Source organism: Salvelinus sp. IW2-2015, linkage group LG14 (assembly GCF_002910315.2).
Source record: "Salvelinus sp. IW2-2015 linkage group LG14, ASM291031v2, whole genome shotgun sequence".
NCBI lineage: Eukaryota > Metazoa > Chordata > Actinopteri > Salmoniformes > Salmonidae > Salvelinus > Salvelinus sp. IW2-2015.
Genome location: NC_036854.1, coordinates 28,219,135 through 28,232,893, shown reverse-complemented (window position 1 = coordinate 28,232,893; position 13,759 = coordinate 28,219,135). Strand labels below are relative to the sequence as shown.

The 13,759-nt window shown below is 41.7% G+C and overlaps 1 protein-coding gene across 1 annotated transcript; it reads left to right on the top strand.

Annotated features, from left to right (window-relative positions):
- The first annotated feature begins 276 nt into the window (after positions 1–276).
- On the top strand, positions 277–12,282 carry LOC111972784 (clavesin-1-like). The gene is made up of 6 exons (XM_023999862.2): positions 277–593; positions 2,419–2,978; positions 3,364–3,538; positions 7,085–7,195; positions 7,634–7,866; positions 11,959–12,282. Exons 2-6 carry the CDS (start codon positions 2,590–2,592, stop codon positions 12,038–12,040), a joined length of 990 nt encoding a protein of 329 aa, XP_023855630.1. The 5' UTR covers positions 277–593; positions 2,419–2,589; the 3' UTR covers positions 12,041–12,282.
- The last annotated feature ends 1,477 nt before the right edge of the window (positions 12,283–13,759 follow it).

The following is a 13,759-nucleotide window of genomic DNA, read 5'->3' as shown; positions in this document are numbered from 1 at the left end:
ATGCGCGCGTCCTTCAGAACCCATATTCTAACCAACTAGGCACAATTGCGGCAAACGGAATTGATAGAAACTGCGTAATTTTTTTTATTGGAGGTTTGAAAATACCATTGGGATGAGAATAGCTTATGGTTTATGTCGTGAGAATGGTGTGATACTTTGCGGCACACGGCATTGAGCACCGCGGGGTGATTCACCTCCTCTGTGGGTCTCTATCAATATGTTCTCCGTTTGCGTCCTCTTGGTCCGCCTCCAGGCAGAGCGCGTACAACCCTCATCGAAGCAGCTACAGCCGCGCATGGTCGCCAATCTGTCTCGTTTATGGGTCACAGCATCATTTTAGGCAGCCTTCACCGGAGGATAGCCAACATTTGGACAAAGCAGTCCCTTACAGGATTTCAAAGAACATTTTACCGGGTATTCTTTCAAAGAATTATTCTCTTTTTCCTTATTTAGGCCAACGTTTCCTTGCCAACTGGATATTTTGTCTTTCTTGAAACCCCTATGGCCAGTCTTTATCAATGAAATGATACGTCTGCTGTGCGGTCCTGCGCGTCATCGGACACCTGGCTGGTTTTACAGGGCGTGGTGTTCATGTAAGTATTTCATTTATCTTAATGTGGATTTATAAAATGTGTATAGAAAAATGATTTATCAATATGTGGCATGTTTTTACGGGTACATGGCAGGTCGTCCCGATTCACATTGTGGTGGGTGCAGAACGTCATGTGACGCAATTAATCCCTGAACGGCAGATGGATGGAATAGGTATTTTTATTATTGAGCACTGGCATAATATTTGTCGCAGCGTTTGCCCCATCAATTGGTGAGCATCACAGTCATCGATAACCTGCTTGTGTACCAGCTTGCTATACGTCAGTCTTGCTAATGATCCTTATTAGTAACATGTACAAAAATAATACAATAGGGTTTATGATAATAGCCTAATAATTATTATTAGTGTTATTACATAACATTCATAAACTCTTTTGTTAATCATATTTGAGTTTATCATATAAAATGCATTTATGATTTGCCTACATTTTGGCACGCTTCATTTTAATGAATGCAAATGCGTGCCTGTTATAATTGAACTCTGATCTGATGACTATGCACAACAAAATATAGCTCATGGGTTTCTCCATGAAGTCAGTAATACCCGCCGGTGTCTGTGTATGTCATTCTGTGTATGTCATTGAAATAGTCAGCCCTTATGCATGTCCCAAACCTGGGCACTGTTGGAATATTTTTTTTAATTTTTAAAGGGATTTTTCCTTCCTCCCTTTTCTGTGGAATATCTACTGATCTGACATGATTTGATCTGTAATAGATACCGTGCTTGATTTGGGCAGGAACTCAACGGAACTGAGTACCCACACCTCAACATTTCTACTGCTTGAGCTCCTGCATTATAGAATATTAGCTCAAAAGTCTTGTGGAGCTCCTGCACCTTAATATAACCAGTGCAGGCACCCAAAATGAGTACCTGAACCTACTTCAGTCCAAGTCAGCACTGAATAGATATGAGGTGGAAACACTACTTTCTCCTATCTATACTGAACAAAAATATAAACTCAACATGTAAAGTGTTGGTCCCATGCTTAATGAGCTGAAATAAAATATCACAGAAATTTTCCATATGCAGAAAAAGCTTATTTCTCTCAAATGTGCACAAATTTGTTTACATCCCTGTTAGTGAGCATTTATCATTTGCCAAGATAATCCATCCACCTGACAGATGTGGCATTTCAAGTTGCAGATTAAACAGCATTAGTTACACAGGTGCACCTTGTGCTGGGGTGCACTTGTGTAAGGCCACTCTAAAATGTGCAGTTTTGTCACACAACACAATGCCACAGATGTCTCAAGCCTTGAGGGAGCATGCAATTGGCATGCTGACTGCAGGAATGTCCAACAGAGCTGTTGCCAGATCATTTTAATGTTAGTTTCTCTACCATAAGCCTCCAACGTCYTTTTAGAGAATTTGGCAGTATGTCCAACCGACCTCACATCCGCAGAGAACGTGTAACCACGCCAGCCCAGGACCTCCACATCTGGCTGACGAAACTGAGGAGTATTTCTGTCTGTAATAAAGCCATTTTGTGGGGAAAAACTAATTCTGATTGGCTGGGCCTGGCTCCCCAGTGGGTGGGCTGGCCCAACCATGGCTGCGCCCCTGCCAAGTCATATGAAATCCATAGATTAGGGCCTAATTTATTTATTTAAAATGACTGATTTCTTTATATGAACTGTAACTCAGTAAAATCGTTGAAATTATTGCATCTTACGTTTTCTTTTGCTTAGCCTATAGGCCTACTCTAAGGAAGACAGGAGAAAGGATGCATGCGATTAATTTTCAAACGGGATCCTGGGATTTGTGCACTGGTGGACCAGTTATGCTAAACCTCTCTGTCTTTCTAGGCTAGACACTACAGGAGACACAGATCAGGTGTTGTACTGGAGAGACACGTGTGCCGGCTAGACGCCACTAACAGCAATGTGCTGTARAGCAATCAAGACTGTTTCCTAAGCAGGTGTAAACAATAGTAGTTATCCAAAACAGATATATAGAGTGTGAACTTGACAAAAAAAATGACTCACTTGCAAGCGGGCCTGAGCTCTGAGACTACGGAGAAAGCTCGGCTGGAGCTCAACGAGAACCCCGACAGCCTCCACGCAGACATCCAGCAGGTGCGCGACATGATCGTGACGCGGCCCGACATCGGCTTCCTGCGCACGGACGACGACTTCATCCTGAGGTTTCTGCGGGCGCGCAAGTTTAACCAGGCAGAGACCTTCCGGCTCCTGGCCCAGTACTTTCAATTCCGCCAGCAGAACCTGGACATGTTCCAGAGCTTCAAGGTGGACGACCCGGGAATCAAACGGGCGCTGATGGATGGCTTCCCAGGAGTCTTAGAAACACCGGATCAGCACGGCCGGAAGATACTCATCCTTTTCGCCTCCAACTGGGATCAAGGCAGGTCAGTGTACAGATATTTTAGTAAGCACATTTGTCTCAATAAAATGGCTTCAGTGATGTCTCACTGAAATGGCTTCAGTGATGTCTCACTGAAATGGCTTCTATGATCTAATTGTTTCATTAATCAAATAAGCAATTGTGCTCTAGCTACTGATTGATACTGATTTGATAGAATACTTTGGAACATTTAGTTTGGAACAAAATAACAAAACTCACTTGCCCAGAAACTTTACTCCAGCCCTTGTCTGGACAATGTCAATGATCAGGCACATTAGAACAGAGCCAGAACAAAAATCATTGAATTATTGTAATAGTCTTGATACAGCACAGGGCTGCATTGTTCTGGATTTTATCCCAATCAGATGTTTCTTTCTCTCTCTGTGAAGGAACTCTTTCACAGACATCCTCCGAGCCATCCTCCTCTCCCTGGAGGTTCTCATAGAGAACCCAGAACTCCAGATCAACGGCTTCATCTTGATTATCGACTGGAGTAACTTCTCCTTCAAGCAGGCTTCCAAGCTCACGCCCAACATCCTCAAACAGGCCATCGAAGGCCTGCAGGTAGGCCTAACCAGGGTTGTGTTCAGTAGGCATGAAACGGAACAAAACAGTCTGAAACAGAGTGAAACAGGGAGGTACTACAGAATCTGATCTTGTCCAATAAGAAACACTTATTTTCATGTTACTACGGTGTGCCCTAATGAACATGACCCAGCACTGACTGGATTGAATCGACCCAAAGCAGATAGATGTTGTAGCTAGGTAATAAGCATGAAGTTGAATATACAGTAGTCATGGTTGTATAGTACAGTTGGATTGTACTGTACAGCTATTATGTAGACATTTTCTTGAGGTAAATTGTGCTGACTGGTTAGCTGTAGAGAGAAAAGGTGGAAAGTGATGAGTATCATCAGCACATTCCCACTGGGCGCACACTGGTAGAACCAATGTTTTTCCCACATCATTTCAATGAAATTACATTGAACCACGTGGAATATACGTTGAATTGACGTCTGTGCCCAGTGGGTTGTGTCCTGATCATATAGGGTGGCAGGTAGCCTAGCGGTTAGATCGTTGGGCCAGTAAATCAAAGATTACTGATTCAAATACCAGGGCTGACAAGGTGAAAAACCTGTCGATGTGCCTTTGAACAAGGCCCTAATTTGCACAGTTCACTGTACATATCTGGTGTAACAATTTTTGTTACTGTACTGAATGTTGAAATTAAGATGGATTGTATGGTTTTAGTCTAATCTACAGCCACATGTCTCTATGCTCTGGTTTGATTATTCAACCCAAGTCTATTCCACTAGATGTTTTGACCCATGTATTATGTGGAGCCATCGCACCCTATATGGCCGACTCTACAGTCAACTTTTTTATTGCATCATTTCAGGGTTCTTTATCAGTTCTAAGAACAGAGACAGATAGACGGCGTATCCTGCCTTGCAGTGTAGTCTATATGTAGACTACACTATATGACTACCAGTAACTAAAGATTTCTATACAATATGATGATGATGATCCTCACTTTAGGCCTACATACCGATGGGATGTCCTGTTGCTAAGTAACAAGGTGAAGCACAGCGGTTAGTGTATGCCCTGATTTTAAATGCTATGATAATCAGACAGTGAATGCTGTGGACACATTATATGGGCAGATCAACAAGAAGACAGTGGATATATCAGGGAATATATTAATTTGAAGTTAACTACAAATAGATGGTTAGCCCAAAAGTGTTGTGAAAACACCAAATGCTTATGGCTTATGACGGAATTATTTAGCAATGGCCATGATACGTCTGAGACGTACAACCAATCCGGTAGCAGTATTCCGCTTTATATCAAACTCTATTTATTTAAAAAAACGCTTTCATAGAATGAAATCCTATGAGATGCATGATTGAATGACCCAGCAGCCTTGTATTTACAGTTGAAGTCGGAAGTTTACATACACTTACTCCACACATTTCTTGTTGACAAACTATAGTTTTGGCAAGTTGGTTAGGACATCTACTTTGTGCATGACACAAGTCATTTTTCCAACAATTGTTTACAGACAAATTATTTCACTTATAATTCACTGTATCACAATTCCAGTGGGTCAGAAGTTTACATATAATAAGTTGACTGTGCCTTTAAACAGCTTGGAAAATTCCAGAACTGACGCCATGGCTTTAGAAGCTTCTGATAGGCTAATTGACATAATTTGAGTCAATTGGAGGTGTACCTGTGGATGTATTTCTAGGCCTACCTTCAAACTCAGTGCCTCTTTGCTTGACATCAAACTCAGTGCCTTTGCTTGCATCAAAAGCAATAGAAATCAGACAAGACTTCAGAAAAAAAATTGCAGACCTCCACAAGTCTGGTTCATCCTTGGGAGCAATTTCCAACAATAGTACGCAAGTATAAACACCATGGGACCACGCAGCCGTCATACCGCTCAGGAAGGAGACGCGTTCTGTCTCCTAGAGATGAACGTACTTTGGTGCGAAAAGTGCAAATCAATCCCAGATCAACAGCAAAGGACCTTGTGAAGATGCTGGAGGAAACAGGTACAAAAGTATCTATATCCACAGTAAAACAAGTCCTATATCGACATAACCTGAAAGGCCGCTCAGACAAGGGAAGAAGCCACTGCTTCAAACCGCCACTGCACATGGGGACAAAGATTTGTACTTTTTGGGAGAAATGTCTTCTGGTCTGATGAAACAAAAATAGAACCTGTTTGACCATAATGACCATCGTTATGTTTGGAGGAAAAAGGGGGAGGCTTGCAAGCCGAAGAACCCCATCCCAACCGTGAAGCACATGGGTGGCAGCATCCTGTTGTGGGGGTTCTTTGCTGCAGGAGGGACTGGTGCACTTCACAAAATAGATGGCATCATGAGGTAGGAAAATTATGTGGATATATTGAAGCAACATCTCAAGACATCAGTCAGGAAGTTAAAGCTTGGTCACAAATGGGTCTTCCAAATGGACAATGACGCCAAGCATACTTCCAAAGTTGTGCCAAAATGGCTTAAGGACAACAAAGTCAATGTATTGGAGTGGCCATCAAAGCCCTGACCTCAATCCTATAGAACATTTGTGGGCAGAACTGAAAAAGCGTGTGCGAGCAAGGAGGCCTACAAACCTGACTCAGTTACACCACTCTGTCAGAAGGAATGTGCCAAAATTCACCCAACTTATTGTGGGAAGCTTGTGGAAAGGCTGCCCAAAACGTTTGACCCAAGTTAAACAATTTAAAGGCAATGCTACCAAATACTGATTGAGTGTATGTAAACTTCTGACCCACTGGGAATGTGATGAAATAAATAAAAGCTGAAATAAATCACTCTACTATTATTCTGACATTTCACATTCTTAAAATAAAGTGGTGATCCTAACTGACCTACACTGCAATCATTAAAAGGTGTCAATTGCAAGGGTGAAAGGGACATGTCTAAACAATGTGCTGTTGCAGTACTGCACACTGTAGATGGCTAGCACAGATTCAAACAGCAAGGAAAATCCTCACAATCAACAATCAATATATTTAAGCAACAAGGCATGAGAACCTGGGGATTATTGTGTGAAGGAGCAGCCTTTAGTAGTGTGTATTCATAATAATATTCATTTTCGGGGGCTATTACTTTTATAAAATGGTTGCCAACATATAAAAAAAAAATTAACAACATGATTTCATTAAATGTTATTTTAATGAGTAAATGTGTTTTATTTCATCCTTCCAGCATACAATATAGTCTGGGCAAAAGCCAGTCGTTTAGTTCTGATATTCTGAAGTTGCTCGCCAAACAGGTGTCCCTTCTTCCGTTCTAAGCAATGCGCTTGGCCTGCTCCCCCCAGTCCATTTTGCTGTAGGCTACTGTACTGTCAAAAACCTTTTCAATAAAATAAGGAATGCCATTTAATTTAGCTATAATAATGGAGAAGAAAGAGGAACTGGGTTAGCCTACCATTTCATTATTTTTTGAATGCTATTGAATTTCTAAAGTCTCTATTGCAACTAAAATAAAAGAGAGTGAGCAGAGTTTATGAAAGAATATTTAGTAAAACATATATAGCAGTATCTCAACCTATTTTCCCCTCCCTGCTTCACTACAGGACAGCTTCCCTGCTCGCTTCGGTGGGATCCATTTTGTAAACCAGCCCTGGTACATTCACGCCATGTACACCATCATCAAGCCTTTCCTCAAGGACAAGACAAGGAAAAGGGTAATTGCCTTTTCACTGCTTGGTCACTTTCTCTAACCCCTACCCCTCCCTTTTTTTCTATCCATTCCGTTATAACTGCCTCAGTTGCAGTCCTATTGAATGTTCTGGTAGAGGTAGAACACGAAGCCAGATAGAGAGATGTCGTTAAATGCCTTTGCTAGTTGAATAAAATGAAAGGTGACACAAAGGGGATGTATAATTTAGTACTTCATCCTTTCCTCGGGGTAGTGCAGGTTAGATCAATGGAAAAGCTAAAAGCTATTTTGTAATACAGCTTCCTTCAAAGAGTTTAATTATTTTTGGGAGGGGTGTGTGATTACACTGGTTAAAAAGGGGAAGTAAGAGAACAAGAATTGTGTATAGTTATGAAATGTATTGGCCAGGGCTCCCATAGAATGAGAACCCCTGGATAAATAAAGAAAACATTATTCCCAACAGATTTTCCTCCATGGGAACAACCTCAACAGTTTACACCAGTTAATTCTACCCGATTGTCTGCCGTCCGAGTTCGGTGGCACGCTGCCGCCCTATGACATGGGCATCTGGGCGCGGACCCTCTTAGGGCCCAACTACAACGACGAGACGGAGTACACACTCACCTACGACGCCCTCCACGTCAAAGACAACTATGGTGGTGGAGACAAGGAATGTGCCGACAAACTTCTGAAAAGGTGAGCTACAAAAAAAGGTGGCAAAATTGAAGTAATTTTCAAGCGGGAAAATATCCATGGGAATATATGGGATGTGGGGAATTTAATGGAATGTTTAGATGATTCCCCTCCTTTGCAACCCTAGCTACAGTATAGCAGTGCAGAAAGCTAACAAAAAAATTAACAAAGTTAGAGAACACAAACGATCAATCCAGAGCGGTCATTCTTCTTCGTTAGTATAGACATGCCGATTGTTTGAAGTCTGTCAGGCCAATTACGCAGTCCACAGACTTTCAGATAATGACCGCTATGGGGCTGATCACTGACTAGTGGATGCCCTAAGAAMTACCCGTTTCAGTACGTGGTCATTACACTTGCGATTTGCCGACTGCTGTCTCCTAAACAACTCACTCACTCACTCACTCAAAGACCCACTGCAGTTTGCCATTAATTCTCGCCCCCCAGCTAAAAAAAAAGACTCCTCTCTGAAACAAAGGTTACACCAGAGCTATGTATAGAGCAGTGGAGGCTGCTGAGGGGAGGACGGCTCATAATAATGACTGGAACGGAGCCAATGGAATGGCATCAAACACATAGAAACCATGTTTAATGTATTTGATACCATTCCACCGATTCTGCTCCAGCCATTACCACGAGCCCGTTCTCCCCAATTACGGTGCCACCAACCTCCTGAGGTGTAGAGGTACTGTATATGGCTCTGAGTAACATTTCTTTTAGGTTCAGAGCTATTGTACATCGTGCCCTTTTACAAGCTAAAGGCTTATCTATAAGACTGAGCATGAATGAATACAGTATACAGTACTGTAGATGGAAAGCAATGGGAAAACAGAACATCTTTGAGAGAAGAGAGAGATATCTAAAAAGCTTGCAGACTCTCTCCCATCTGCAATCAACAGAAAGCCATGTAAGATCAGGTCTCGGGAGAGCGGGCTCCTCGGAATTGATTTAATTAAAAAAGCACATATGAGACCCTCTTCCTGACCCCAGCTAGTGTCTGCTCCAATCCCAGGGATCCGCAGTCTCATTCGCTTGCCACGATAACACGGGATGACATCTGGAGGGGACGGGGCGTAGATGGGAGGTTGGTGCAGAGAGCATGAACCAGCTCCCGTTCATCATGTTGATTGAATAGATTAGGGTTCACACTATATGACCAAGCTGCAAAGTCAAAATTGACTATATTTTGAAAATGTATTAGCACTGAAATGAGCTTTTAGTTCTTAATTTAATGGTTAGGGTGAGGCACATGGTTAGGGGTATGGTTGAGTTTAGGCTTTCTTTTCAAATCTGATTTGTTTGGAGAAGCTGTCATACGACCGGCTTTGTAGCTTGGCCCAATAGTGACAACCGTTGATGAGGGATACTGGAAATGCTTGCCTGTTATTGGTGATCATTGTCATTAGTGCATCCTGTTATCATAGTAGTCATGAGACATGAGATGGCATGAGCCCATGGATGCAACGATCAGATGGATAAAACAGATTATTGAATCTTGGGTCGTTTGTGGGTTGGTTGAATATGCTTAATGTTCTATGATTAGATCAAGGAGGGCTTGTTAGCCTTTGATTGCCGCTGTTTTGCTCCAGTGTGGACTAAGTAGGCCATGTTGCCTGTAGTCCTACAAGGCTGTGCAGCAGAAGGGCCTGACAGATGTAAGAGTAAGGCTGCTAATGACCAGTGAAGGACATCCTCCCAGAAACAAGATGGCAGAATAAACTCACCTCACTGATTGTACTGACTAGTAGAATTTTGTTACGATTTGATTTGCAAAGCTCCAGATGTAGAGACCCTGCTATATAATCCATTATAAACTGGGTGGTTCGAGCCCTGAATGCTGATTGGCTGTAAGCTGTGGTATATCAGACCGTATACCGTGGGTATGACAAATCATTTATTTTTACTGCTCTAATTACATTGGTAACCAGTTTATAATAGCAATAGGGCACTCCGCATTGCGTCATGCGTAAGAACAGCCCTTAGCTGTGGTATATTAGCCATATACCACACCCCTTCTGGCCTTATTGCTTAAGTTGAATAGGTTGACCGATGCATATACACTGAGTATAGAAACATTAGGAACACCTGCTCTTTCCTTGAAATATACTGACCAGGTGAAAGCTATGATCCCTTATTGATGTCACTTGTTAAATCCACTTCAATCAGCGTAGATGAAGGAGAGGAGATAGGGGCGGATCCTTAAGAGGTTCACCTTTTTTTTTTTTTCTTGCATAAAATGACCTACCCAAATCTAACTGCCTGTTGCTCAGGCCCTGAAGCAAGGATATGCAAATTCTTGTTACCATTTGAAAGGAAACACTTTATGGAAATGTGAAAGGAATGTAGGAGAATAACACAATAGATGTGGTAAAAGATAATACAAAGACAAAACCAACCGTTCTTTTGAATTTTTTTGTACCATCATCTTTGAAATGCAAGAGAAAGGCCATAATGTATTATTCCAACCCAGGTGCAATTTAGATTCTGGCCACTAGATGGCAGCAGTGTTTGTGCAACGTTTTAGACATATCTAATGAATCTTTGCATTTCTATTCAAACTTTTGTATCAAGACTTCCCAAATGTACCTAATTTGTTTATTAATAACTTTATGTTCAAAATTGTGCACTCTCCTCAAACAATAGCATGGTATTCCTTCACTGTAATAGCTGCTGTAAATTGGACAGTGCAGTTTAACAAGAATTTAAGCTTTCTGCCAATATCAGATATGTCTGTGTCCTGGGCAATGTTCTTGTTACTTACAACCTCATGCTAATCACATTAGCTCAACCTTCCCGTGGAAGGAACACGGATCCCAAAGAAGTTGAAGGGTTTTTAAGCCTTGAGATAATTGAGACATGGATTGTGTATGTGTACCATTCAGAGGGCGAATGGGCAAGACAAAAGATTTAAGTGCCAGGCGCACCAGTTTGAGTGTGTCAAGAACTGTAACATTGCTGGGTTTCACACTCAACAGTTTCCCGTGTGTATCAAGAATGGTCCACCACCCAAAGGACATCCAGCCAACTTGACACAACTGTGGGAATCATTGGAGTCAACATGGGCAAGCATTCCTATGGAAGCTTTCGACACCTTGTAGAGTCCATGCCCCGACAAATGTAGGGATATTCTGAGGGCAAAATGGGGTGTACATAATCCGTGAAGCTCTATGTATGTTTTATAAAAGATTACGGAGAGGCTTTATTAAGCCTTATAAGCTATACTTCTACATTGAGATATAACGTGATTTGGGACCTTTCACTGACATATAAGCGTTTCATTTTGAGAGTCGCATTCAACTATATATTTGAGGCAAAATTGAAAACATTCTATTAAATACTTTATTTATCATCATGTTAAATCTGATAGATATTAAACAAAGCTAATTTTGGAATATCTCAGTACTCTCAATGCGACAGGAAAGGAGACAGAAGGACATGTTTGTGCCACTGTTTGTCTTTGTCTGTCCTTCCTTCCTTCCCTTAGCAGAGAGAGTTCTGGGTAGGCTCCATTTCCACCGGCTGGTGATTTTAATCAGTGGGCTTACAAGGGGAGATGAGAGGAGAGCTAAGCTCCCACACTGGTGTTAAACAGCACGGAGTAGGGATTTAGACTTAGCCCCATCGGATTTCCCCCCTCAGCTGGGTCGTTAAGGTCATCTTTAATGGACCAGTCATAACCTAGCATGTTATAAGTACTTCCTGGTAGCTAAAGGAGACAAGAACAGAGGCTTTGTGATGACGCATGAAAATGAGAGTAGAGAAGAGCACAGGGAGGAGTGTTTATGGATGAGGGGTATTACATCATGCATTTTACCATTGGCAGTGTGCTACTTTCCTAATCTGGATTTCCCCCAAAATGGTTGGTTTTCAGTTTGTGTTCAGACATAAGGGGGGGGGGGGTGATCCATTCTTAGTCTTACAATGTATTATAACCACATAATGCATCATACTAACAGATACAGTAGGTCTACAGTTCTCTCTTTGATCTCCATTACCCTAGCCCCTGCTGGACTTTCTCCATTATACTGCTTATAGTAGCCCACCTGTGTCTTACAGGAAATGACCATCTCTTACTGTTGTTGTTGTTTATCTCAGGTCCCAGTCAGCCGTGGAGCCGGGTACCCTACGACAAGCAGACAGGGAGAACACGGCACAGCCGCTCCTGGCTCTGGACTGATCTCTCCTGTCCGTACATACTGGAGCCAAACCCCTCTCATTAGGATTCCAACCCCACTGACTCCAAAACCTAAATCTGAACTTTGAGAAAGTCAAAAGGAGACTCTAAACCCTTGTTCACATGGAGCTGCTGTACTGAAAACCTCTCATCTCTTGACTCTGAGCCAGTGGCAGTTTCAGTTCAGGACCTTCAAAAGCTGTGCCATCCACTTTCACGGGCAAACCTGTCCGTCACCAGCCATCCAAATCAATGCTGATAGGAGTAGAATGATTAAACGAATGTCAGTGTTACCAGTACCACTAGGAGGGACCGACTGACCGAGTTAAATGTCAAAGTGTCTCGAGAACAAAATGCCAAACTGTATCTTACTGTTTTAGGGGATGTCGTTTCTATGAAAGTCAATATATTTCAAGATTGTATATTTATCAGGGCAACTGCACTATCAGTGTGACCTCCATCGAACTGCAATGTATTTAAGTAATCTTTAAAAGAATGTATAGAAAAAGCATTTTTAGTTGTGTGCTAATTACGTGTGTGAATGTTCAGGTTGTCATTGAAATTCACACAAAGGAGTAGAATTTCAAATGAGAGGAATCAGCGTTACAATATACAAATTAAGCTACCTATGTATTTAACTACACAACATTCTGATCACTTGACACCAAATTGTTTAATTTACAATTATTCAATGCAACTGATTACAACACACAAAATAGAGAAAGAAACATGACTTACTTGGCAGGCCAGTTACAACAGTTGGAACAGCTCAGTGATTTCAACACCATAGAAGTATTAACTTCATATCTAAGATGAGTGATAGCAATTCATAACAGAGGACCATAAAAGGTGAAATCTCAAACGATGTGGCTTTGTGAAGGTGCTGGATTTGTTACCCTTGTAACTAAGGGAATCATTTGAAGCATGGAGGAGGTAGCTTGAATGTGTCATTGTCACAACACAAACTGATAACCACAAATACCCCAAGACACGAATGTCCATGACCATGTCAATCCAATGAGCCTAAGGTTTTGACACCATCCCATTGGATTATGTGTTCACATGCTCCTCTGAAGTAGGGGTAAAATTATGTTACCCAAGTTTCCCCCACATATTTCTCATTTGGAAGCTCGTTTGGGACCTCAAAGTCGTAGTTGTGACGAGTCCCTGGGATTGCCAAGAATTTGTCAGTCCCGAGTTTCTAATAGCACATGAACGCTGCATAATACCACCGGTCTGATTTGGACATGATATATATGTTTTATTGTCACATACACTAGAGAGGTGCATTTCATTGCTGCAGTGAAGCTGACTACCAATGTCCATAGAGAATGATTAAATAACATATCTAGAAGAACATGCTTTGGCATTTTTCTTTTGAATATCAACAACATTGGTCAGGCAAAGCCCCTCTAATCAGCTCTGCTATACATGGAATGGAGCAGACCTGGGTCCAATACTTTCAAGTATAGCCTATGCTTGATTTAGCCTGGGGTTCTTCTTTTAGGGACTATTCCATTGTACAAGGCAAACTAAATTAAGCGCAGCGGAAGTACTGGGAAGTATTTGACCAAGGTATGGAATGCCGTGTGACAAGTCTTGCATACATTCAACATGCTCCTGCCGAAGTTTTAAACAGGGAAATTGTAATTTTATAAAACATAAAATGTTTATGTATCTGACAAATACATGCCTTCAGTCACATGTTCATATTTGACACAT

Coding starts and splice junctions, on each gene's coding strand:
- LOC111972784 (XM_023999862.2), top strand. CDS start 2,590: ATGACTCACTTGCAAGCGGGCCTGAGCTCTGAGACTACGGAGAAAGCT. Junction 2,979..3,363: donor TCCAACTGGGATCAAGGCAG/GTCAGTGTACAG, acceptor CTCTCTGTGAAG/GAACTCTTTCACAGACATCC. Junction 7,196..7,633: donor AGGACAAGACAAGGAAAAGG/GTAATTGCCTTT, acceptor TATTCCCAACAG/ATTTTCCTCCATGGGAACAA.